This window comes from Sparus aurata, chromosome 1 (assembly GCF_900880675.1).
Source record: "Sparus aurata chromosome 1, fSpaAur1.1, whole genome shotgun sequence".
Lineage (NCBI taxonomy): Eukaryota > Metazoa > Chordata > Actinopteri > Spariformes > Sparidae > Sparus > Sparus aurata.
Window position 1 is genome coordinate 24409014 of NC_044187.1, and position 27489 is coordinate 24436502.

Sequence of the window (27489 nt, forward strand, 5' to 3'; positions counted from 1 at the left end):
AACATCCAGCCCAGTGACGGATTTGCACAATGAAGGCGAGGATAGGAAACCCAACTATAAGCGAATGGTCACATTTTCTATAGCCATTACACTGTACAATCAGTATTCACTAAGAATAATACAAACCCCAATTCCAATGAAGTTGGGACGTCGTGTAAAATGTAAATAAAAACAGAATACAATGATTTGCAAATCCTTTTCAACTCAAATTCAATTGAATGCACTACAAAGACAAGATATTAAATGTTTAAACTGATAAACTTTATTGTTTTTTTGCAGATATTCACTCATTTTGAATTGGAGGTCTGCAACACGTTCCAAAATAGCTGGGACAGGGGCAACAAAAGACCAGGAAAGTTGAGGAATGTCTAAAAAACACCTGTTTTTGGTGAACATGTTCATTAGAAACAGGAGTGCCATGATTGGGTATAAAAAGAGAGGGCAATTTAAGAACAACGTTTCTCAATATACAATTGAAAGACATTTAGGGATTTCATCATCTACAGTCCATAATATCACCAAAAGATTCAGAGAATCTAGAGAAATCTCTGCACATAAGCTGCAAGGCCGAGACCAACATTGAATGCCCTGACCTTCGATCCCTCAGGCAGCACTGCATTAAAAACCGACATCATTCTGTCAAGGATTTTACCACATGGGCTCAGGAATACTTCGGAAAACCACTGTCAGTTAACACAGTTCATCGCTACATCTGCAAGTGCAAGTTAAAACTCTACAATGCAAAGCAAAAGCCCTATATCAACAACATCCAGAAATGTTGCCGGCTTCTCTGTGCTCAAGCTCATCTGAGATGGACTGACGCAAAGTGGAAAAGTGTGCTGTGGTCTGACGAGTCCACATTTCAAATTGCTTTTGGAAATCATGGATGTTGTGTCCTCCTGGCCAAAGAGGAAAAGGACCATCCTGATTGTTATCAGTGCAAAGTTCAAAAGCCAACATCTGTGATGGTATGGGGGTTGTTAGTGCCCGTGGCATGGGTAACTTGCACATCTGTGAAGGCACCATAAATGCTGAAAGGTACATACAGGTTCTGGAGCAACATATGCTGTCATCCAAGCAACGTCTTTTTCAGGGACTTCCCGGCTTATTTCAGCAAGACAGTGCAAAGCCACATTCTGCACATGTTGCAACAGCGTGGCTTCATAGTCAAAGAGTGTGAGTACTAGACTGGCCTGCCTACAGTCCAGACCTGTCTTCCATTGAAAATGTGTGGCGCATTATGAAGCGCAATACAACAGCGGAGGCCTCGGACTGTTAAGCAACTGAAGTCGTATATCCAGCAAGAATGGGAAATAATTCCACCTACAACACTTCAGCAATTATTGTCCTCAGTTCCTCAATGCTTATTGAGTGAAGGAAAAGGAAAGGCGATGTAACACAGTGGTAAACACGCCTCTGTTCCAGCTCTTTTGGAACGTGTTGCAGGCTTCAAATTCAAAATGAGTGAATATTTGCAAAAAAACAATAAAGTTTATCAGTTTAAACATTAAATATCTTGTCTTTGTAGTGTATTCACTTGAATATAAGTTGAAAAGGATTTGCAAATCATTGTATTCTGTTTTTATTTACATTTTACACAACATCCCAACTTCATTGGAATTGGGGTTTGTACATTTAACAGCCCTTGTGAATTATGTGAAAGTCTCCAGTATTCCAAAAATAAAAAAAAAGTAAAAAGCTAAATTAGAGAAACATTTATTTATCTTGGAAACATCTGGTGGGTCTCGACCTGCATGTTGTATACATTTGAGTGTTCATACATGTCTTAAAATTATCTGGAAGTTAGAATACTTAATGATCTTCTTGCTTCCTAGATCAGGGAGCCCTCAGATGAACCATACTAAACTGAATAGTACAGTGAAGGAGTGGATCATTAGCATTCTGCAAGTCTGCTCTGCTGCTCCACATGGTTAAAAGATCAGCTCTCTCTTCCAACCACCTCTGCTACTGTGATTTAAATCATCTTGTTAGCTTGTTACTGGAATAGCAAAGCAACCAATCCGTACTGAACTTCATGTTTTCTAATTCAGCAGTTTCCCATCTCATTTTAATACTGCTCTATTAGATCGTTTCAGCAGGTTTTGATTGCCCATCATTCTGACATTGAGTGGGTTGAATCCACTGATTCAGGAACAAAGAGACTATATTCATCAGTGTTGCATTTTCTGCCTGTTTCACCACTTCACCAGTTAATTCAGCTGCAAACGCTTGTTGCCTTGCAACCATTTGCTCAGGGAAAACTTGAGGGTAAGGTTATTTTTTAAGGCTGTTTGTGAGCTACTGAATTAATTTTAGAAAATAAAAGGACATCTCTGGTTAAATGTGAATGTTCAGGCTTGAATTGGCTTGCTCGGCCTTTTTAAAGTCTGAAAGATGTGTCTCTCCTTGAGTTATTGATTTCTTAACAAGTCAATATACTAATACATTAGCTGGCCAATCACCAGTAACTCTTTCAATTAACAAACATGTAGACTGTGCAATACAGTAACAGTATTAACGACCCTTTGAAAACAGGGCACTTGATGAACTTACTCATCAGAGAGATACAGGAAATGGCCATGAGGTGGATGCACAATTAATCTTAAACTGTGTAGCCAACCTGTAAATATATTAAAGCTGCATGTTTCTATTTGAGTATAAATCCATATTATTTGGTTTCATGTAGTGGTGGTATAACTGTAATTGTGGTTTGAAATATGAATAAATAATCTTGGCAAATAATACATATTTTATACTAACATAGCTACTGTTCTCTTGAATAAATCTTGCACATTTTCAGCTGTCATTGACAGAGACATGATACCACTTCAGGGCCAAAGTTTTAGCTCTGAATAAACATTTAGTCAGTGGTGAGTGGAGAGAGTCTGATGACTTGTATCTAATCTTTTGACTTTTTGCTGCTCACTCAGCCATGTGACTGAACAGCAGGCCTATATCCCTGTGGGGGGCAATGGAGGAAGATAAAGTCTGTTTTCCCATGACATCATCACCATTATTTCCCCTTATAGGATCTCTAGATACTTCTGATCCACCTCACTCCATGCTCTCACAACACTTCACATTGGAATGTGTCTGAGGTTAATGGAGACGCAGTAGATGTCATATTTTCTTGCCACATGACCACAGTGCTAATTGCCCTCAGGACAGCACACATTAACATTTTTAGACAACAAAAGAATTGGATCACTATTGGTGCCATCACGCTGTAAGTGGCTAATATGCTGCTCGGTCTAACTTGACCACATTTTATTTTATTGATCTAGCTGACATTTGGAGAGATCATCCATAGTAGTCTGCAGTTTTGCACTATGAGTTCATGTGTTGTTGGTGCTGTATGTGTACTGCTATTACATGGGATTTAAGTTCAATTTATCTTGCAAGTCTATATTTATTCTTATTTTATATGAACTAGTGCAGTGCCCGTAAGAAAAGTGTATTCCTATAAAAAAGTGGGAGGTTAAGGAGCTTTTTCATGGATGGCCAAATGAGGCTGTGTTTGAAGGTGGGACGTCAGGGATATTTAGGTTTGTTGTGAAATCCGATATTCCAGGGTATAATTGGCTGTTTTTGACTATTTTTGATTTTGCCATTATATTTAATCTTAAAAGCTATTTACTTGGTGTCATTATTTTCAGCACAACCTCACATGTGTGACTGTACAGTTATTTTTTTTATTTTGACATACTGTATTAACACAATGGACCTAAAATCACACAAAAAAACATGAAATCCGAGTAGAAAAAGTTAGATTTTTTTACTGTGAAAACCACAAATATGTTTAACCATTTTTTTTTTTTTTTTTAATACTTATAATGCAAATACAAATTGTTGTTTATCTAAATGTGTGCATACATTTAACAAATTTACAAAGTTATATGTAACTATTTACATTTAAATGCAGGCAATGCTCAGGTCTGCCTGTGCTCCTTCCAGCTGAATAAAGAGCTGCACTGCCTGCTCCACATTCAGCTTCTCCTCATTATTCTAACTCATTAAACAAAAAAAACCGACTCCACTACTCACTAAACACACTACACCAAACACTACATAACACACTAACTACACACTCCAAACACGCTAAATGTCACAAATCTCTCAACGCTCACACACACCGACCGTCGTTGCATATCAATCATCCACCTAGGTCCCTCCCACAACTTCCTGTTCCTCAACAACCAAACTTGCTGCTTGGACACTTTTTGTGACAAAAGCCCGTTTTTACTGTTTCTTCCTGCACCAGACACAAAGCAAACGTGACGGCAATGTTCGCGAAAAAGCGTGGCGGACATTATTTACCCTAGGTCCGGTTTTGGACGTGCCTATGCATCCGGTCCGTCGCTTCGGGAGGTGGGCCGTGTAGCTAGCGGCTAGCAGCTAGCTACACACGAACATCCACAGATTCCGATTCCACTTTGTTGTCCGTGCGTCTCCGGATCTGCAAAGGTATCATTGCAGTCCAAACAAATGCGAAATAGCACACCCTTGAACCATGCAGCAGCCATGTTGAAACTCTCAGGTCAGTCTGATCCTGATCCGCAGGGATATTTGAGGAATACACACACACACACACACACACACACACACACACACACACACACACAGACAGAGGTTATTTGCTTTTATAGAGAGATAAGTATTTATAAAATGTATTTATTTATCTGTACATATTTCTGTCCTTGTTCTACTATAGCACCTGAAATACTCATATGAGGGATCAATACTATTGCTTATCCAGTATGTTACAAACAGATGACAGATGTACTGTTTAGGCTTCGTTCAAATCTGGCACATATTGGCTTATTTCAGATATATCAGTATCATCATATAGACAACGAGTAATGTAGAGGTTTGAGGTAATTTGGAAACAGTATGACAATCACACAGTTTGTCTACAATAGACACTGACAAGTTGATTTTTGAACTGTAAAATCTCTTGCTTACTATTGTCTTCTTCATATTTTCATTAAATTTCAGTGTATCATCCACTAAACTGGGAATAGTTGTGTTTATGTTACCTTAGAGGAGCAGGTCCTCTTTCATGGAGTCCACCATGTTACACTTCCAAGTTTCTACAAAAGCCCAGAATGGACAAACTAAAAACTGGCTTTGGAGATAGCGTGTAGCATTTCTACCATAAGGAAATTTGGGAAGAGGGGTACTCATATGGATGCGATCTACAACCACACTGCTAGTTGCTGTTGGATCCCACACAGTGGAAAATAATATTGAAACAATTTTACAGTAATTTAGCTGCCATTCATTTGATTGTACAAAATCAACTACATTTATGTTTGCTGTTGCTTGAGAATTGTGTTAGAATTTTATTTAATTTTAGAAAATTAGTAAACTGTATGCTCTCTGAAATGGATCATATGGGATTTCTATCATATGGTTCATTGTAAAATCAGGGATTACTGGCTCAAGTCCAAGTCTCAAAATTATGCCCAGAGTCTGCACCCTGTTACCAGTATAAAGCTGACATTACTAGTGCCTTATCTGTCCTGTCCAGAGGTATTACTTCACAGTGCCACATCTCTGCATTTCTGACATTTCATTCCAGGAGATAACTGTGGTGAAATGCTGTGAAGCCTGAGCCCAGTGAAGAAAATTCCCCAGCAAGAGTAATTTTGTGAATCTGATAAAAGAAAATACTCTCAGGCTGTGAGAAAAATGATATCTTAAACATTTAATGGCACGCTTACATGCACACACTGAGCTTGACTTTGACCCTCAAATCCACAATCTGCTGATAAGACTTTACTTTTGACACAACGTTTTGGTGATGAGGTTGTCAATCAAGCCACGTGAAAGCACAGTAGAGACTGAATCATAGACCGACTGCTAAGGTTGACATTATTCTTTCCTCCCTTTTTGTCTCCCACAGATCGAGAGGATCAGTCCATTCTTTGCACGTGAGTACATGGGCTCAGTCCAGTACTGCATTCATTTTACTTAATTTCTTCAATCTTATATAAACACTTTTGACCTTAATTGAAGCTGTTGTTATTGCAGCTTTTGTGTCTTATATTGCTGAGATATTGCATGTCCTCTCTCTGCTTGTTATTCTGGGAAAAAAAAAAAAATCACTTCCTGCTCTTTATCTTCCTGTGGCATTTTTTTCCTTTGTGTCTGAATTAATTGAAATTGAAAGTGACAATAATACACTTACTGGTAATTACACAAGGTCACGAGAGGTGCAAGTGAACCAGCTGCCTCTGGGGACCTGATGGCTATTTTCTATCATGTCTCAGTGACATTGACCAGGCTGTGACTGCTTGTGAGAAAAGAGAGAAATGTGGATCTGAGAAATGCTTGACATTTCTGCTGCACAGCCCTCAGGCGTCTTCTCAGTGACAAGTGTCTGCAGATGACAGGAATGTCATCAAAGAAAATGCCAGAGAGGGTGTCAGACATGAGTTATGCAGCAGCCCAATCCAGCCTCATGCTGGCTTGATTGTGAGGTGTTCATTCTATTCTGACCCTTCCACATACACACGGAGGGTCAAAAATACATATACTGCATGCAAAATAAATAATTAACTACTAATACAACAATACTACAAAGCATTCTGAAACATATTTCATCTGGCACTTAAAAGATAAAAAATAGTTTGAAGAAATGCAATCTAGCACATGAACTGAATTCATATAATCAACTCATAAACAGTCATTAGAGATGGAATATTTAATCCGTTAACATTTTTGAATGGTGTCCTAAATTTCAAAAAAATGTTTAGGTAACAGAGCTCACATACTGTAGATGTGAACTGTCACCCTTCACCCCTCAGTAAAATAGATTAGTTTTTGCATTAGCTCGCATTTCTTACATAGTTTTTGTACTGAATTATCTTACTGTGTTGAGCAAAGATTTATTAATTCTTGCCCACTAGAGCTGCAGATATTTTCCAATCAATTGATTAGCTAATCAAAAGAAGAGAGACTTTTGGCTCTTGGAAATTGTGAGAAGCATTTTTCACAATCTGTTGACATTCAGTAGACAAACTGATTGATTAAATAAATAATTTAAAGAAAATATAAAATAAAATGTAATCTATAATGAAACTCATCATTAGTTGCAGCCCAATCAAACATGCATACATGCAAACATTGAAATATAGATTTTGCTGATTATCTGATTATTAAGGGCCTCTTACAGACTAGTAAGAAAATTCAACTAAACACTAAATATGAAGATAAAATGCAAAAGCCTCACAAGAAATGATTAAGTCAGCACTCCCTGTTCACATGGCTGAAAAGGGGGAGCTAAGGAATGTAACACCCTGCAGTCCAAGGCCGACAACAGAGACATTGACATAATCCCTCCATGATTACCCTCTGTTCACAGTAGCCAACAAGGGCTCACATACCGCTCTCACCATCTTTACTCTCAGCCACATCACACTCAATCTTAGAGCAAAACAATATTTTGGGCATACTTGGTGTATGAAAATGTGCACTTACTGTAAAACCTCAAGTGTGCTCTAAATGTAAACTGGGTCCCCCAAAGTTTTTGCATGGCTTGGAGGACTTGAGAAGATTTCTCATGCCATGGTCACTGTATGACAGAGCAGTGAAAAGCAGGCTACACATCCACACGCCAGCAGCCACAGGCAAAACTGGACTGACGCTCAAATAGTACTGAAGAGAAAGACACACATAATCAGATACACAACAATGTGTTTTTCCCTTTGAGTCTTAAAATTACATTTGTTTCTAGAAGAAAATGTCAGGGATTATGATCTGTCCTTAACTGCAAGCATCTGCAGATCTGTACATCTTAAGAACCACAACATGTTTTAGCTGTATTGATACAGTTTTTTGAGGTCACAGAGTGACCATGGTGGACATGTAAATGGTTGAGTTTAGTTTAGTGTTTCCCACACTATTCTGAGGATGTCTGTTTTTGTGTGCATTGTTTTTTTTGTCTCAGAGGTGAGTCAGGAGCTGGAAAGACGGAAAACACAAAAAAGGTCATTCAGTACCTGGCACATGTTGCCTCCTCCCACAAAGGAAGAAAAGACCACAACATTCCTGTGAGTATTCTCCTTTCTCATTTCCCTAATTTAGGTCAGCAAAGCCTGAACTGAAAAAGCCTGTAGAAGTCTGTTGAAATACTAACTTTTAACTTTTTTTTTATGTTGGATTTGCATGAAAAATATCTGTATGTACTTAAGACCAGGCTATTCTTTGACCTTTGTTTAACACTTTTATTAGAAATAACTAATGAGTACTGCTTGTTGTTAAGCAGTTGCTTGAGGTGATTGCTGTAAAATTTGTTGAGATAATAATAAAGTCGCACATTACCAAGATGTGCTGATTATTACAATAGTATAAGTGTAAGTATACATATCAGTACCTGTAGAATTGTGCTCACACAATCTAACAATTTGCATTTGTTTATGTGTAACAAACAGCCAGAATCACCAAAACCAGTGAAACTACAGGCAAGTCTTTACACTTTCTTCTACACCATGTTGATGTGCATGCTACTCTCACACTTTCATTTCAGACTAACTTAAAATTCTCTTAAATGGGCTCATAGAATATCTGTTTGTCTTGAGCTCATTAAGGGCTCATCAAATGGTGTAAGTAAGTTTAAAGACACCAGAACTAACAGTTGACACTTAAAGGAAACATATTATGCTCATTTTCAGGTTCATGGTATCCCCACTTTGTCTGAAACCGTTTTTAAGGCCCCCCTCCTGTATACCTTGTCTGTTCTGATTGGTCAGCTCACACGCACCTGAGCCAGCTATGCTAAGAACACCAGAGCATCTGTGCAGGGTGATTCTTACATGCCAAACTAGCTGATAAATTATGCAAATGTTTGACATGGTGACATAGTGTGATGTCATTGGTTTAAAGGTGGGACCGCTAACAAGGTGTCTCAGGAGCAGTGTATCTATGTGGGCGAGAGGAGCCTCTGTTGGTGCAGACTTTGACCTCTTTTACTTTTACATGCACAAGAACCTATGTAACACACTGAAGGAAAAGAAAAAAAAAACTAACAAAAAAGCAAAAAAGGTCTCTTTTAATGTACTGTACTAAGTCAAAATATGGATGAAACAGCATATTTAGCATTTACATTTTCTCTTTCTGTCAGGCACAAAATGCAGTTGTAAGTAAATTATAAAACCTGCATGATTATTGTGTTTTATGTGAATGACTTTGTTCATATGTCCAGTATTATAAATCCACTTGCTGTTTTGATTCACACTCATTCACATGCATGTTGTTTTTATTTGTTGTGATAGCCACATGCGGAGCCTTTCCTGTCTCGTTTGCTATATGAAATGTAGCCACTTGGCTGCAATAATAATTGAAAATGTCTATTATTTTGTTTTATAGTTAGGCCTGTATCTTATCTGTGTTTTAGATTGTTGTAAGTTAAGATGGTGACCACACCTGTCTTGCTTAAAAGCATCTGTTGAGGACATCCATAAGAAGAAGTTTTAGTCTTGGTCACATAGTTCTTGTAGCCGCATAACCCGTGACTGAATTACAGTATACATGAGATGCATGGTACAAATGATGAACTGTCTTTAATCTAGAGCAGATAGGGTTCGGCTTAAGGTATAATAAGAACACCTGAGTCTAATTCCATCTACAGACTACTGTAGGTTCTGTTGCTAGTGCCTAATTTTAAAAATGTTTAGTGTGAACAACAGGTTAATTTGTATCCATGACATTAATGCAATTTATTATTTTCCATAATAACAATTGAATCTCCCCATATCCTACAGAGTGGAGCCCTGTTTTATGTGAGTAGTATGTAGTTTTTCACCTATCTCACCTCACTTTTAGTATATAAACGGGGTGCTTTACCCACTCTGTTGCCACCTACTACAAATGAATATTAACTCTTTCACATTTCCTGATGGTGGGCAGTAGATGCTTTTCATCCACCTTAATCCACCTGCTGTCGTTTTGCTTTGCATGATCTGTTGTTCCTGTCCTCACTGAGTAATTTGAATCGTTCAGACATGTACATTACCTACAATGTGAGGACATCTTCTCTCATAGAACTCAATCATTACTCTTATCTATCTTAAAAACTAATGGGTTGCCATTAAGTTGATGATCACATCTTATTTATTTGCCTTTACAATGAAGTAGGTTATTAAAATTGCATCTGCTGTCAAATTTATTTCACTCTGTCTCACCTGGAAGAAACCAAAAGATATCATGATATTTCTTACTTAATAGCTCAATATTGATATTGCAACAATATTATTTTGATGAGCATTGATACTCTCATAAAATGTTAACATACTGAGATAAATCTAATTGAATAATCATCAGTAATGGGTATATAATGACTAAGTCTTGCAAGTTTAGAAAATGATATTTGTACTGTACTGTAATGTTAAAACCAGACAATATACTGTTTTTTTTTATTATCATAATGATATATATTGTATATAATGCCCAATCCTAGTTTCCAGTTTGATTCTTGTCGGCAAAAGGGATCAATGTCCCAGCTAACTCAGTTATCTGCTGACTATACCAAGTCTAAACCAAGCACTATCACAGATTTAAGAATCAGAACAAATAATCTAGCTGTTTGTTGTGTTTGTTGTTGTTGTCCACAACAACAAATCATCAGTATACATCACATTTAAACTGTTATGACAGTGGTATTAACTTAACTAAATATTCGTTGAACATTAAATTCAACCTAAAAGCTTTGTTGGTCCATATGAGTTTCCCACACTGGCTTGTTCTTGTCCAGATTTAAATACCATGAGACATTTTCCAAGAGTGTTTTCCTTTTTCTTGCTCGTAAACAGAGCAACTTTTTATGTATTTGTTTGGGCGCAAAAGTTCAGCAGTGAATACACATCCACGACCACTGGCCTCATAAGATTTAGTTGAACAGTCTTGACTTATCCTCTTTGACTCCACTCAATCCGTCCTAAAGTACTGCTGCATGGCCTGCCAAACAGCCTGCACTTTGATAAGAGAACTTGTAGCTTTGACTTTTAAGGGGCAGAAAAGTTTAAAAGACAATTAGTTTGAAGGAGATGATGAGTTTCAAATTGACTGGCTTGATGTATTTGTAGTGACTGATAAAGAACCTCTCAGTAGCTTCGAGACATCTCAGTTTAATTTTTATCACAGCTACACAATGAATGGCCGTCTCAAGTGGAGAAGCCGCCGATGTCGGCTGTCAGATGTCTGACATGCTCACTTTGCAACAGGAATGTGGGTCAACTTCTAATGCTACGAAATTGGCCCCCCGCTGGTGTTTGTAATCTGCTCTTTGTTTTTTATGCGCACAGCAGACCACACATATGGGTTGAGGTTGCCAATGAGCAATTTTAACTACCAAGTTGCACCCGAGGCCTGTGTTTATATAGAAACAAAGGCTTCAATCCTCTGCTCTCTGTGGGCTTTGCTACTGCCTTGATAGCTGGAAAGGGACCAGGCTTATCCAGTTCAGCCCTGTTTCATTCCAGCTGCTCAGAAACTCAATTAAAAGCAGCCCATCATGCTCTCCGTCCAAAGATCACATTACATGTCTCACATCCTGAGAGTAATGCCGATTCCTCATCTCCTCAAACATTCAGCTATTTTTGATGTAATGGGAAAATATTCCACTCAGCCAAAAGAAGAGAATTAACCTCGCTGAAGAAATTGTTTTTCTCTCCTCCATTTCGGATTCTCTGGTCATGACAAAACCCACAATGTGGCTTTGATGGAAACCAAGCGGGCCACCTATCCAAACATCGCTCATTTATTTATTCAGCCTCTTGAAGTGTTCAGGATGACAAAAAAAGTGTTTCTTTTGTGTGTTGTGGACACATTCTTCCATACATGATGTCTGGCTTTTATCACACAAAAAGCCTTTTTTCACCCAGAAATGTTCTCTTAATCAATGTCAAGCAATGTGACTCATCATTAGTCCTAAGTCAGCCAGCGCAGGCCTCAGGGTCTTGCAGCTTCAAAAGATAAAACTTCTGCAAATGGATTTAACCGGGTTGTGGAAGGTTTTATGATCCACATGTTTTTTTTTTTTTATTTTATGTGCTTGCAAAAATACAAAAATTTCAAAAGCCTTAAATCCACTACCAAAAGCTAATGCTTTCAGTGTTTTGATTTCTAAATTGTGATCACGCGATAAATCTATAAAACATAAAGCCCATGCTTAGTCATCAAAAAAAGGTGGCTTTGTTCAAAACCCAGAAATATTTAATTTTCAATGTCGTAAAACAAAGGAAAAAATGCCAAACGTGATTGAGAGAGTGGCATTTCTGCTTGATCAAAGCAATTCAATTCATTCACTTATCTACAGCAGGGATTTCCTCTTAAACACTTCAAATACATTGATGATTGAGAAGTGACATGATGACCTTTAGACCACACTTTTACCACCTGGGGTAGGATATATATTTTTTATACATATAAAGATGTTACCTCCTTACCCTGATTGTCAAATGGTGTGGTCACATTGTCTCTGTCTGAGATGAGAATAACTTAGAAGCTCGCATTGCCTCCTTAGAAACTTTAAATTCAGCTTCAGTTTTGGAAAACTTAGAACTATCAGGAAAATAATTTAGCAATTAAGACCAAAAAAAATGAAGTAATTTAGCTTATTTGAATTTGTGGACAACTACAGAACAACACCAGGAAAATAAGAGCCCCTGAACCTTGAACAAGTTGTCCACCATCATACAAAAACTCCACAAAGTTGTCACAATATTTATAACCATACACATCAGTATTATCATGATGATAAAGGGCTTTTTACTAAATTACTCAATTTACTCAATTCCCATCAATCTAAATATTCACATATATTGTTGTGCCTGGGCACTGGAATCGTGTTTGAATTTTATTCTCAAAATAAAATACAAGCTTTTTAGAAGTATGACTTTCACACTTGCTGTCATCATCTTCTCTCTGGCTTTATTTATTCAGTACATGCACAGTGATAATGAATGTGAGGTCTTTCTAGATAAAAAACACTACGGGTTTTCAGATGTCTGCCGTCTTTGTCTGCAGGTTTATGTGGTTTTTCTTGCTTGTTTGTTTGTATTAGTTGTCAGAGAAAATTGGAGTTTCACAACTATCTCATGTTTGTTTGTTGGTCTTTCATGTGACAAAGACCTGCTTTAATGCCTTTTTGCTTTTCAGGGGGAATTGGAACGTCAGCTTTTACAAGCCAATCCCATCCTTGAGTCTTTTGGGAACGCTAAGACGGTGAAAAATGACAACTCGTCACGTTTTGTAAGTACAGAATAATAATAATAATGAAGGGGGGCTGCGTTCTTAATGAAGTCTAGTCCACAGTCTCCTCCAGACATAGCACCACCTTGCTTAATCTTACTCCAACATACGAGTCAGATTTGTGTGACTTTTTTTTGTATCTTCTAGAAAGTTGTTATAGGCAGAGGTAAAACTGACTGGAAGTGATTTCATTATCCTACTTTTCCTGGAAGTAAAAGGTGCCTGCTAGTCATTAATGAAGTCTTTGATGTACTGAGTCCTTTCAGACCGGAGGCAGCTCCACTTAGCATGCTTGTTAATACTGATGTAGGATAAGAGGGACATGAGCAAAGTCTTGGTTTAAGTTTTTCTGTGGTAAATTAATCAGTCAAATGAGTGGGAATATTCTTAGAAAAAAGAAAATTAATGTGTTGCTTCATAAAATGAACCCTGAATATCTATGTCAGTGGAAATGGACTCCATTTGTCATCAATGAAAACTCTATCATTTCACTGTATAGCTCACGACCTGTATCTTAAAAGCACTTACTTTTTTTTTTTTTTTTAAGATTTTTTTTTGGCATAGACACCTTTATTAAGCAGTAGACAGATAGGAAATATGGGAGAAAGAGGGGGATGTGACACGCAGCAAAGGATCTCCGGCCGGAATCGAACCGGGGTCGGCTGCGTTTATGGCATGCGCTCTAACCATTCGACCACCTGCGCACCTAAAAGCACTTACTTAATTAAAATGTATTGGTGATGATGTGAGCCCAGTGTAATAAAACTAATGTTATGTTTTACGTAATTGAACGTCAATTTAAAAAATAAAAAAAGTAGTTTAACAAATCTTATAATATATTAATTTGAAAGGCCTAATTATGAGCCCTGTAGGTGATCTTTATCAGTATATGTTACGTGTTAATATAGAGGGGTTCATGTATATTCACTGTACTACAGGATTACAGACATTACACCTATCAGATGCTCCTTGCTGTGAGGCCTCTGTGTGTGTTCCAGCAGAGTCATTATGTCGGTGATTGATTTCTGTATATATTGTCTTGTGCACTTCCCGTCTGAGCATTTATCTTCTGTTCATCACCGTAGGGGAAATTCATCCGGATCAACTTTGATGTCACTGGATATATTGTTGGAGCCAATATTGAAACCTGTATCCTGTTTTGAACAGTTGACTAGAACTGACTAGCATTCTGCTTGTTAGCATTCATTGTAGCTGAGATATTTACAAAGAGGTTAGCCAGTAGTGTTCACAAAAATGAATCCAATGGGACCTTTTTTACCAAATTATACCTTAGAATTTTGTTGCCAACTTGAACGAGATTATAGACCCTTACACTGGGAAGTTTTTGCTTTTGTTTTAAGTTTTGATTCAACCTCAGGCTGACCCACCAAGTAGATTTAGTCTTTGACCATTCTGTGTCAGACTTGCTGGAGAAATCCAGAGCTATTCGTCAAGCCAAAGAAGAGCGCACCTTCCATGTTTTCTACCAGCTGCTGGCTGGAGCTGGAGAGCACCTCAAATGTAAGTAGGCTGAGCTGTTAGTTTGTAAATATATGGTGTCAAATATAATGTGACAAGTTTTATAGTCATGCCAAAAATTTTTTGAGAAAAAAAACAAAACAATCATATCTTAACCATGTTTCTAAATGTTTTTCCTTGTTTCTTTCCACAGCGGACCTGCTTTTGGAAGGATTCAACAACTACCGTTTCCTGTCCAACGGTAACATCCCGATCCCTGGCCAACAGGACAAAGACAACTTCCAGGAGACCATGGAGGCCATGCACATCATGAGCTTCGCCCACGATGAGATTCTGGGTACTTTTTCCATAAGACCAGCATTTCTTAAGCAGGGATTTAATCAAATTGTGGAAAATTGATTGTATTACTCAAAAGTGTGCTCGACTTAGCAAATACAGAACATGGGAAGCTGCGGAGGACCATTGGCTAGCATGCACATAAGGGACATTTCTTGAGGAAATTTAAACAAAGTATATTGCCAACATACCTAAACAAGCACATCTTCCATTGCTCTGCTAGCTGCTACAACCAAAAAAAACAGTCCAGGATGTGTGATTTGATGGGCGAGGATAACTAGTCATCGCAAATTACATTGGATTGGATGAATGTGTGTATGAATTTAGCAAATTAATAAAGTGATACGTTTTATTGCTTAACCACATGTAATGCTAAAGTGATGTCTTACCACAGCAATATCCTTTTTCTCTGGTCTATTCTATCTGTAGCCATGTTGAAGGTCGTGTCCTCTGTGCTTCAGTTTGGTAACATTATCTTTAAGAAGGAAAGGAACACAGACCAAGCCTCTATGCCTGATAATACTGGTAGGTAACACACAAACACACACACACTGCAATCCTTTTACATCTGCTTCATAACCTCGTAGCTTTCAGCTCACAGGTCAACAAATTCTCCTCCTCCCTTTCCTCTTCCCATTTATACTTCAGCTCCTCTGCTCCCCTTCTCCTGCCTCCCTCACTCTGTGCAGCTTATCCACACAACAGAAGAACTGACGATTTATGCCTTTTCTCTGCCTGAGCCTTGTCAACCTGCCATTAAGCCACATCATCATTATGAGGATTTACTCCTGAAGGAAATGGGGCACAGCCTTCCAGTTCTTCCACATGTGGCACTGCATATTTAGCACTTAAACGAGGGAGACAGGGAGAGAAGTTGAGTCTAATGCTGGTGATGCAGCTTGGCTAAAATATTCCCAAATGCGATGAGCAGAACTTAAGCAGATGTTTTTGTTATTTTATTATTTTAGTACCGAGACTTGGCTGATTTAGACCGGATCAGACCTTTTCTGCTTTTCCACTAACTCCAGCCACATGAAATATGACATTTTCCCTATTTTATTCTAAAAGAAATCATCTTTATTTTTCTTTTTTTAGATTGATCAGAAATCCAAATATCAATCGGTGAACAGTGTTGTTGAAATATTTTAGTTCAGTTTCTATGGCTTTAGAGCAGTTTGTAATAATATTAATTAAATTGTCCAAATGTCAAAAATACCTGATGAAATAATAAATAATTAAATCATTTTTGAAAAAAACAAAATTTCTCTCCTTAATGTTTTATTTCTCATCTCGACAAGACACATTGACTCCTACTGCAGCCTCTTTCCATTCTCAATACATTTGTCTCAATAATTGTTTTTCTCCTTTTGTGTGCTCTGTCATTCTCTGTTTCTCAGCTGCACAGAAGCTGTGCCATCTGCTGGGTATGAATGTTATGGAGTTTACCAGAGCCATCCTGTCACCAAGGATCAAAGTGGGAAGAGACTATGTCCAGAAAGCTCAGACTAAAGAGCAGGTCAGTTACCTATGTGTTTTGTTTTTTTACTGACTAACACGATGCAGTATATCCTCTTTATCCTCCGTTTCGAGGTGAGATGTAACACTAACAATGATCTATCATACACTAATGCAGCTGAAGAAGGTCTTCCTCAGTGCAAGTAAATTTCATTATTGAGTAATGGATTTGCGTAATTGGAGGAGCTATTTTGGGCATGCAGGGTTTCATTAGTCTGTTTCATTTTCTGCAATGATAGAAGATAAGTGTAAACTCGTTTGAGTTATCAGTGCAAAAAAGAGCAACAGCATTAAAACAATTTACCACTTTGATTAGTCAGAAAAAGTAAATTAATAAAATACATGGTAATACATGAACAAAGATGCCAGAATTTAACTGTAAGACCCTGGACAAAGTGTCAGAACAGTTTGTTGCAGGAACTAACAAAGACATGATCTTGACTATTTTGCCACATTTTCTGTGTGTGGAGGGGTTTTTGTCAGCACAACAGCATCACAACCATGCACGATACAGTCACGAAAACCCAACAGTGCGTATTTTTCCGGTCAAAATAAAGGCCAATTCCAAAATCGTTTTCCCGTGGAACCATGACACTCAGTTCTGTCAATTCTTCTGTTTATACAAGCCACAGATGGCCTTAGAGCGAAGTCATGAGTGACTTTGTATGCTGTACCATGCATGAGTTTGCATATTTCATCTGTCATCTGAAGTTACAATCCGATATATACAAGTAGCAGATTTTTATGAGCATAAACACTCCCAGTTGAATGATCAATACAGAAGAGAGCAACTGCATGAAAACAAAATATCAATTATTTTGATAAGAACGTTTAAAGCACAAGCTTGTGTACATAAAAGCATGTGGATAGGGGTTGAAGTGCATTTTCATCAGCGAGCTTAAATAACTAATCTTGTCTTCTTTGTTATTGTTCTGGGCACAAGGAAGGCTTAGTTTTACCTTCAGTATGCATCCTGTTTATCAATCATTCATTGCCATTTAAAGCACAGCCATCTGCAGGACTTCTGATCATAATGGATACAGCTTTTTTCCCAGCTGTTTTAGGCAGTAAAACAAGTCAGACTCAAAAAGCATGTGGGACTTTATACAGTCTTGCCAAGATGTTTTAGCCGATTTGTCCAGTGTTGAGTAGATTTCCTCTTCACGATCTGGAAACATGTCTGAATTATACTGACCACCTGCCTGTTAAACACGCATACACACACACACACACACACACACACACACACACACACACACACACACACACACACACACACTCTTATCTTCCGTATCTCCTCATATTCTCTCTGCTCTCTCCTGTCTCTCCCTCCAGGCTGACTTTGCTGTCGAGGCCCTGGCTAAGGCTACATATGAGCGTCTGTTCCGCTGGCTCGTCCATCGCATTAACAAAGCTCTGGACAGAACCAAACGACAGGGGGCCTCCTTCATCGGCATCCTGGACATTGCGGGTTTTGAGATTTTCCAGGTTGGGATTTAGATATTTTACATTTTCTTTACATCTTAAAAGGAGGCAGTTTGTGCTTTTGAGGCTAGAGGAAAGATAATGTTTGTTGTTAATGTCTTAAGCTATCTAAGGCTCTTTTCACTGATGCACATTTCCAGTAACAGTATTGTTCTTCTTTGTATTGCCCCCCTACCACAGTTGAACTCATTTGAACAGCTATGTATTAACTACACGAATGAGAAGCTGCAGCAGCTCTTCAACCACACCATGTTCATCCTGGAGCAGGAGGAGTACCAGAGGGAGGGCATCGAGTGGAGCTTCATCGACTTCGGCCTCGACCTGCAGCCCTGCATCGACCTCATTGAGAGGCCGGTCAGTGTGATTGAGATAAATGAAACTTAAAAACATAACTGCTTATTCTTCAACTTATTAATCAATCAGTCAGCTATGCTTAAAAATAAATCTGTCAGCTAAATGATAATGTCACACTTACTGTTCATTCTCTCTTAAGTTTTTATTTGTGTCCTCTGTTAATATTTCCTCAGGCAAACCCTCCAGGAGTTCTGGCACTGCTCGATGAAGAGTGCTGGTTCCCCAAGGCCACGGACAAGACCTTTGTAGAAAAGCTTATCCAGGAGCAGGGCACACACACCAAGTTCCAGAAGCCCCGCCAGCTGAAAGATAAGGCTGACTTCTGCATCATCCACTATGCCGGAAAGGTACACTGGTTCTATCCCTTTAAAATCACACTCACCAGGTTTCTTTCTCCACTTTAATGAGAATACACTCCTGGGGGTGTTTCTTTTTAAGCTGGGAGTTCACACCTGGCTGGATTTCAAAAGAAGAAATAAATTAGGTCTTTCCTGGGAAACTACAGGATAAATCTTTCATTTTATAGAGCTTATTTTTAGAGCAGGGGCTTGATCCCTTAAAAAAAACCCTCACCAAGACAGACACAAATGGACTGTCATACTGAAAGTCAAAGCTCTCAGTTGCTTTAACATAAACCTCTGTGGTACATCAACACACGCCTTCTAATTAAGGAATAAGTTCAGTTTCTAGAAGGCTGGCACAGACCTGAATGGATGGTTTGGCTTACTGTCAATACATATAAGGGATTGTCTTATTTCTCAATGTACTTCTCTTCTGGGTTGGACCAGCTTCTTTATTTTGTCTTCATTCATATTTTCCCTCCTCAAACTTTTCCTGCAAAAAATAAGCGGTGGGCGGTTCGGATTAAACCATGACGCAAGTTCTCCTGTGGTGGGATTTCAGGGAAATATGAAGTTTGATTTAATGACATTGTATAAAAGTCTATTTGGAGTCAGTCGTCACTGGTGTTATGCAATTGAGCGCAACGTTTGTCCTGCAGAGAGACCTGCTGCGTCGCACATCTGCTTACCATTATGTGAACAGTGTCGTTTTACACCACAATCAGTCAAACGTTCAGAGATTTGAAGTCTAAGAACTTCGGCACTTCAAAATCTGTAGCAGCATGAAGCCAAATGTTGTTAATGCTGCCTCAATATACAGCCTCATGCGTGCTGTCTGAATCAGTAAGTTATGGCCTGTACATTAGGTCTGTATTTGAAGTAGGTCACCATGAGTTGTCAGATGTACAAGTATATATTTAGACATAAATTTTTTTGAATAAGTGTTTTAGCATCACAGGTTAGTAACACAGTTACTGCTGTTAAGCAATCTCCCTCTCTTTGTCTACATTATCTGAAACAACAGAGTGACTCAATTACCAAAATCCCTAAAGTAAGGCATAGATGATGAATCCATCCATAGATATATAAAGACAAATTTCCCATACTTTGGCATTTTGATTCACAATTCTCATGCACAAACTATCGGAAAGTTGTAAATACATAAGAACACTTTTTTAGAAATTAGAATTTTCTAAATTATTATTAAGTACGATACATAAAAGCTTAAGATTTACTTGATGTCCTTGTCACATTGTAATGGTAATAAAGGATCTTTATGAAAACTGTTTGTTCATGCTTTGTGTTTACGTAAATGAAATTAAAACTGGCAGGAATATCATTATCAAATTGTACAGAACCCAAAATATCAGCATCCTATCTGCTTCAAATTCCAGTATCAGTGAGACTATAATTTTGTCCATGTTGCTGAGCTGTACCACTTTATTGTTACAGGTGGACTATAAGGCAGACGAGTGGCTTATGAAGAATATGGACCCCCTGAATGACAACGTGGCCACACTTCTGCATCAGTCAACTGACAAATTTGTGGCTGAGCTTTGGAAAGATGGTAAGCTTCTACTTAAATATTTCTAAACACTTAAAAGGGTATTGGATACAAGAGGGGATCAGTCTTATTAACACATCCTGTAAGATTTATTATAAATGTTTGGATATGTAATTAACAAGCAGTATGTGTCAGTATCAGTATGCGATACTGTCAGTATGTCAGTATGTGTCTCAGTCAAGCCTACTAACAGCAGCTTTCCTTGTTGACCCAGGCCTACACATTAATGATTCCTAAGAATTAACATCACACTCCCCTCCCTGTCTCTCTCTCTGTGTTGTAGAGATTCAGACCATTCAAAGGGCTTCATTCTATGACAATGTCACTAGTCTGGATGAGCCGGCAGGTGAATGACTGGGTCGTGCTGTAGCAGACCTGGGCCAAAATAATAAAAGCTGAAAAATAACAGTTTTCGGTTGTTAAAAAAACAAACTGCTCAAGGAGCTTGGTTGGCTAAATATAAGCTCTTTCCAAGCAAACTCCTTCAAAGAGTACTGGTATATTTTTGCCCAGATCTGGCTGTATGTCTCATGCTTCAGCCGGTGCTGTGTCTGTCATAGCTACAGTGGCTCCCATTTGCTTCTAGGCTGCATGGCTCCCTTGTCTCAGCCATAAGCAGTAGTGCTTAACTCCTGATACAAAGTAGAATAAAGTATAATATAGTCACTGTTCCCGGTAGTCAAACCAGTGTGGTTTAATTGTCTCTGTGTTTCTGTGGGCTGTCATGGGTCTTGTGATCTTTGAATAGTCAATAGCCCTGAAGAAAGATTTTTAAATCTGGAGTCTTTATAGTTTATTTCTGTTTTTGATATGATATATCCACAAGCAGATTAAGGATTTTGAAACTGGACTGGAGACAGTTTAATGACATTCATTTCCCACTTTCCTCCTTTTTAGACAGGGTCACTGTGACGGGGAATTGAAAACAGATGTTGGTACTCAGATGTCAGTGTAGACGGTTCAGACGGCAGGCCGTTCATTACTTCAAGTGTTGAAACTGCAGCTGCCTCTGGCTCAGCCAATACTTGTAACTTTAAGTCGGTTGGACATTAATACATGATACATATTTTGAGTGTTTAGTCAAAACATGTATGTCTTTTTGTTATTCTTTTTTTAATTTAGTCTGCTGTCCTTAATACCAGATTACAAAGAAATGCTCTGTTTGAATTTTACATCTGGTGATATTCCAATATTTTTTTTACTGTCAAGAATTCTTAATGTAAAACCAAGATGGAATTAATTGACAAAGCCTGATTTAACTTCTTTCTTTGAGTCCTAAAGACTCATTGTTGTTTAAAAAGAAATCAGTGTGGCACACAGAGCTGCAATGATTAGTCAATTGATTATTTCGGCCATTTTTCAGGTAGAAATGTCAAACATTTGCTGGTTCCAGCTATTTAAATGAAAGGATTTGCTGCCTTTCTTTTGTCATGTATAATAGTAAATTAAGAGTCTTTGGATTTCGAATTGTTGGTCAGACAAAAGAAGCAATATGAGGACGTCTGTTTGGGCTCTGGGAAATTGTGATAAGCATCTTAAATTTGAGCAAAGGGCCTGGGGCTAAGACACAGACATTAAGGGAAGTCAGAAAGTTTTAAGAGATGGATTAACAAAAAAAGACCAAAAACAAATTGTCAGAATTGATTCAGCAGCAACCACGTTTTCCATAATGCTGCTGTGTGCCCACATCTTTTAGGTTTTCAATTTAAATTTTTTGTTGTCTCAAAGCCCAAGCTGAAATGATACATGTGATGACACGAGTCACTTTCTCACAATCGACAAAGTACGGAAGAGGATTAGGGCCACATGTGAATTTTTTTTTTTAGTTCTGACTTTAAAGTCAGAATTCTGAGAAAAAAGTCAAAGGATACCCAGCAATTATAAAGCAAGAGAAGAAAAAACAACAAATTCTCACATTTGAGAATCTGGAGCCACCAGTTAACCGTATTTCGCAAATTTCGCCTGACAAAGAATTTCAATTGATTTTCGAAATTGACACGATTGACATGTCAATTTATGACTAATTGCTGCAGCTCTAGACATTATACAACTGTCTTCACATAGTGAGTAGGATTAATCATAACTAGTCAGCTGATCTTCACATGTAACATTTGTTGACGAGTGTTGGAGTGTCCTTTTTAATATAAGTTAAGAACAGTAATATTGTAATGTTTTTGCATCTGTTGTTTGCAACCTCATAAGTATTATGAGTATTATAGTATTATACATATATTGTTTAACATGGTGAGAAGAGATGATTTTCCTGACAGTATGTTGACCCAGGTTTTTGGGTCATTGAAAACTTCTCTACTTCTCTCCAATGTACCACAGCATATAGAACCCTGTACGTACAGATCCTTAGGCTGAGGCAAAGAAAAGCTACATGCTGCATCTCCATCTGCAGAATTTAGTTGTAGTTATAGAGACTTTGGATGCTGCTTTGTTGGACTGCAGTTGTTTGACAGTAGTGTGTAATGTCTTTGTCATCCACCTGCACTTGTACATGTAGCTACATTGTTGCCACGGCTGCTTCTAAAGTGCTCCTCTGCTCCCTTTGAAGTGTACCGGCTCTAACCAGTTCTCTCCGTTTCCCAAACCAGTCGACCGTATCGTGGGTCTGGACCAGGTGGCTGGGATGAACGAGACAGCCTTTGGTGCCACCTACAAAACAAAGAAGGGCATGTTTCGCACAGTGGGTCAGCTCTACAAGGAGTCGCTCACCAAGCTCATGGCCACACTGAGGAACACCAACCCCAACTTTGTGCGCTGCATCATCCCCAACCACGAAAAAAGAGTAAATGCTTAACTTATTTGTGAGAAACTTTGTGTCAGTGGAAAGTGACTCCTTTTAGTAAATGATGACTGTTTATCCCTTTAGCATCTTGTGTCTACTGTCAAGGAAATCTAGTACTGCTGAACTGTCGACCAAAAGAATATACAAATCTTGGGAAAAGTCTGTGGCCTAGTCCTCCAAATCCCTAGAAAAGAATATAAAGTATACAAACAGACAGTATTTGTGTTTTCCTTCAGGCTGGTAAACTGGAGCCTCACCTGGTTCTGGACCAGTTGAGGTGTAACGGAGTCCTAGAGGGGATTCGCATCTGCAGACAGGGCTTCCCCAACCGCATCGTCTTCCAGGAGTTCAGACAAAGGTGACAAACAACAAAGAAGCTTTTTGGACTCAGAGAAATAGTTTGCTTTAGATTATGATTATGTTTATTCACTCTTTTGTTTACAGATATGAGATCCTGACACCTAATGCTATTCCCAAAGGATTCATGGATGGAAAGCAAGCCTGTGAAAGAATGGTAGTGTTTCTGCAAAACTGCTGCTTTGATCATTAACTGTTTTACCAAGAAGTACCAGGAACTGTGGAACCAGAGGAACTCGGGAACTTATCTGCGAACTGAAAGTTAATTTCGTGCATTTAGATCACATCTGAAGAACCATGAAGATTAACAAATTAAAAAAAGGGCAGACAGATGACATGAAAAAGATCCATCCTGACATGATGTTTGATGATTGAGTTTGATGTAAAGGAGACATACAGAAGAGAAATGGGAGACTGGAAACTTCAGAGCGGCCATCTCTGCTGAGTGTTTGATGTTTAACTATTTCTGCTTTAGTACATGACTACAATAAGACTTTATATCTCTCATTCACTCTCTCGCTTGCTCTACAAGGAATGTCAACCCTGACTAGGGTACATAAGTACTGATGTTGCAGAAGCTGTGCTGTCTGTATTTGATGAATCAGTTATTGTCAAAACTGCAAACTGCCCCAGGATCAGAAAATACTCCACCCCATGCAGAGACTACTTTTACACCTTGAGCTATGATCAAAATGCAGATTTAGTTCCTGAGTTCCTCGAAAGGTTCTTCATAACCTGGGAGGGAAGACAAATACACAATTGGAATTTAAATTCTTAATAACTCTTCATTCATAGATCCAAGCCCTGGAGCTGGACCCCAACCTGTTCCGTATTGGTCAGAGTAAGATCTTCTTCAGAACTGGTGTTCTGGCTCACCTGGAGGAGGAGCGAGATCTGAAGATTACTGATATCATCATCTATTTCCAGTCTGTGTGCCGTGGATACTTGGCACGCAAGTGAGTGTTCAAAATGTTTTCATTCAAACTATTTCTAAAGTATGTGTCTCTGTTTGTATCTCCATGATGCTTTTAAGGACAGTGATTCAATTACACAAACCGCCCCAGAAGTAGTCTGAGACACAAATCATCCATAAATGTGTCTACTGTCAAGTCATAGATGTAGACCTAAAGGTCCTCCAGCGAATGTTACTTTAAAGAGCAAACAAAAAGAAAGTACTGAGGTGCCTGTAGTGATTAGCATTTATAAAAGAGCATAAAGCAACACATTAATGGACGGATTGTCAGGTGCTGTTTGTGATTTCTTGGTCTCTGACTTAAAGCAGCTGTAATAGATAGTTTTATAGTGACATTACACTGGATTATCACATGAGACTACACTTCTTCTCAGACAGTTTAATTGAGCTTTTTAATGAATTTCCCACTAATTGCTTAGCTGTATCAAACTTAACTGTTTTGGTTCATGGTCATTGGTCTCTGGCAAAAAAAAAATTATATAATATATATATAATATATATAAAAATATATATAAAAATATATATATATATATATAGATATATAGATATAGATATATATATATATATATATATATATATATATATATATATATATATATATATATATATATATATATATATATATATATAGATATAGATATAGATATAGATATATATATATATATATAGATATATATATATATATATATAGATATATATATAGATATATATATATATATATATATATATATATATATAGATATATATATATATATATATATATATATATATATATATATATATATATATATATATATATATAAAAACGTTAACAACTATCTGGTGAACAAGAATTTAGCAGGTACAGAGAGCCGAACATTTACTTCAGGAGATGATGGAGACCAAATACTGAGCTAAAAGAGAGTGAATACTGGCCTAACATTCTTCTTGAGAATAGAAAGATCTCTCAAATGAACAATTATGGAACTCTGTTGCTCTGTATGTGTGAATAACCAACTTTTATTGAATAAATTCACCATATTAACTTCAAAGCTGATGATATGTCAATCTTGTGTTCTCGACTTGTTTTTGCTGCCTGCAAAAGGCAAAAAAATCAGTTATTGCAAGTTTAAGTTTGATGCATTCTCAGCATAACTCTAAATGCAGTACTCCCTTGGTTATAAAAACACTGCAGACTTCTCTACACTTCTCTCAAACCCTGGCATTGATATGTCACCTGTTTGTTTACCTTTTTATTCTTCCTTTAGAGCTTTTGCTAAGAAGCAGCAGCAGCTGAGTGCCCTAAAGGTCCTCCAGAGAAACTGTGCTGCTTACTTGAAGCTGCGACACTGGCAATGGTGGAGACTCTTCACCAAGGTGAGAACCATGACATCTACTTCCCTCAACTTATTCAAATGTTGATACACAGATAATACACTGCTTCAAGTCTCTGCTTTATTTTGTGATCAGAGCCCATTAGTGATTGCATGCCTCAGTTAAAAAAGGGCTAAACAGGCCATAAAGAATACAAATCAAATACAATCTTTTGGGGATTTTTTTAAAATGAGGACTGTTGGGAGACATTACACACCTATAAAAAAAAAAAAAGAAAAAAAAAAAAAAGAAAAACAGACTACTACTAGATAATGTAGCTTGGAAGCTCATCTAATCATAATTGGCATACATCAATTTTCGCCAAAACCTAGATTTGATTAAATCAGTAATTTTTTATTCCTCCTTTTTAATTTTCTAGTTAGTCAGAATAGATATATTAAAGGGATTTTTTTTGCTGAATACAACTGAGAAGCATTGACAAAAATGCAATCTAGATTTCAATACATTCATGTACTTAATTAAGAATTGTAGACTTGATTGTCCCTACTAGTTGTCTGTTATTTTTTGACCAGTGTGACCATGAGAAAGGGCACCGTAATGCATCATATGTGGTATTAAAAAGGTCAACACTGCAGTGACCCTGTAACAGTGGATTTTTTTTTTTTTCCTCAGGTGAAGCCTCTGCTGCAGGTCACCAGGCAGGAGGAGGAGATGCAGGCCAAAGACGAGGAACTGGTCAAGGTGAAGGAGAGACAGCTCAAGGTGGAGAATGAGCTGGTAGAGATGGAAAGAAAACACCAGCAGGTAAATATGTCCACTGTTACTGAAAGTAAATATTTTCCCTTCTTCACAAGCTGATATAACGTTAATGAAATTAGTCGTGTATGCGAGGTGGCTAGATGCATTTGTTTCTTCAAACTGTTCTTTCTCTCCAGCTCCTAGAAGAGAAGAATATTCTAGCAGAGCAACTCCATGCAGAGACAGAGCTTTTTGCCGAGGCCGAAGAGATGAGGGTTCGTCTGCTTTCTAGAAAGCAAGAACTGGAGGAGATCCTTCATGACCTGGAGTCCAGGGTGGAGGAGGAGGAGGAGAGGAACCAGGGCCTGACGAATGAGAAGAAGAAGATGCAGTCACACATCCAGGTTCATATCTTCAGCTATTAAAACTTAACTTCTACACAAACACAAACCTCTCTTCTGATGCTGACATCTAGCACATACAGTTTAAAATAATTTTATGAATTTGATTTGAGCCCTTTGTTTGGGGCTTTTAAGAGTTTAATTTGTCAGACTTCCATCACTTTCTAAACTACAGCATCAACCTCACAAAATGAGATTGTCTGTGAATCTTTATGCATGTGTTTTCCCTGCCTTCAGGACCTGGAGGAGCAGCTCGACGAGGAGGAAGCTGCACGACAGAAGCTTCAGCTTGACAAAGTGACGGCTGAGTCAAAAATCAAGAAAATGGAGGAGGACATTCTCCTGCTGGAGGACCAGAACTCCAAGTTCCTCAAGGTGAGACGATGGGTTTGAAAATGTCGAAGTATAAAGTGATAGATGAGGCATTTAATGGAATAGAAAGTATTTTAAAAAATATATTGTTTCTGTCTTGGATGATTCTACTTGACATACAGCACCAAAGTAGAATCGTTGCTTTTATAAACAGTTTGTGTCCTTTATGGCTTGGTTGTTCAGTCTTCTACTTTCACCTCCATATTGAAGTTCTC

General features: G+C 38.0%; 1 protein-coding gene across 6 annotated transcripts in view; it reads left to right on the forward strand.

The window, feature by feature from the left end:
* The window catches only part of myh10 (myosin, heavy chain 10, non-muscle), a 63146-nt gene that overhangs the window by 22375 nt on the left and 13282 nt on the right, over positions 1-27489 (forward strand). Inside the window, exons 4-27 of one of the 6 annotated variants that reach the window (XM_030420435.1) lie at positions 5906-5933; positions 7952-8054; positions 8436-8465; positions 9125-9139; positions 9765-9782; positions 13159-13251; positions 14337-14400; positions 14674-14772; positions 14924-15067; positions 15496-15591; positions 16464-16582; positions 17917-18069; positions 18247-18420; positions 18594-18767; positions 20214-20328; positions 20609-20671; positions 22926-23119; positions 23356-23477; positions 23564-23633; positions 24272-24432; positions 25697-25805; positions 26436-26567; positions 26699-26905; positions 27140-27277. In XM_030420435.1, the coding sequence (XP_030276295.1) occupies positions 5906-5933; positions 7952-8054; positions 8436-8465; positions 9125-9139; positions 9765-9782; positions 13159-13251; positions 14337-14400; positions 14674-14772; positions 14924-15067; positions 15496-15591; positions 16464-16582; positions 17917-18069; positions 18247-18420; positions 18594-18767; positions 20214-20328; positions 20609-20671; positions 22926-23119; positions 23356-23477; positions 23564-23633; positions 24272-24432; positions 25697-25805; positions 26436-26567; positions 26699-26905; positions 27140-27277 (2621 nt within the window). The remainder of the gene's footprint in view (positions 1-5905; positions 5934-7951; positions 8055-8435; positions 8466-9124; positions 9140-9764; positions 9783-13158; positions 13252-14336; positions 14401-14673; positions 14773-14923; positions 15068-15495; positions 15592-16463; positions 16583-17916; positions 18070-18246; positions 18421-18593; positions 18768-20213; positions 20329-20608; positions 20672-22925; positions 23120-23355; positions 23478-23563; positions 23634-24271; positions 24433-25696; positions 25806-26435; positions 26568-26698; positions 26906-27139; positions 27278-27489) is intronic. The other 5 variants (XM_030420447.1, XM_030420463.1, XM_030420454.1 and 2 more) reach the window with 5 other exon arrangements.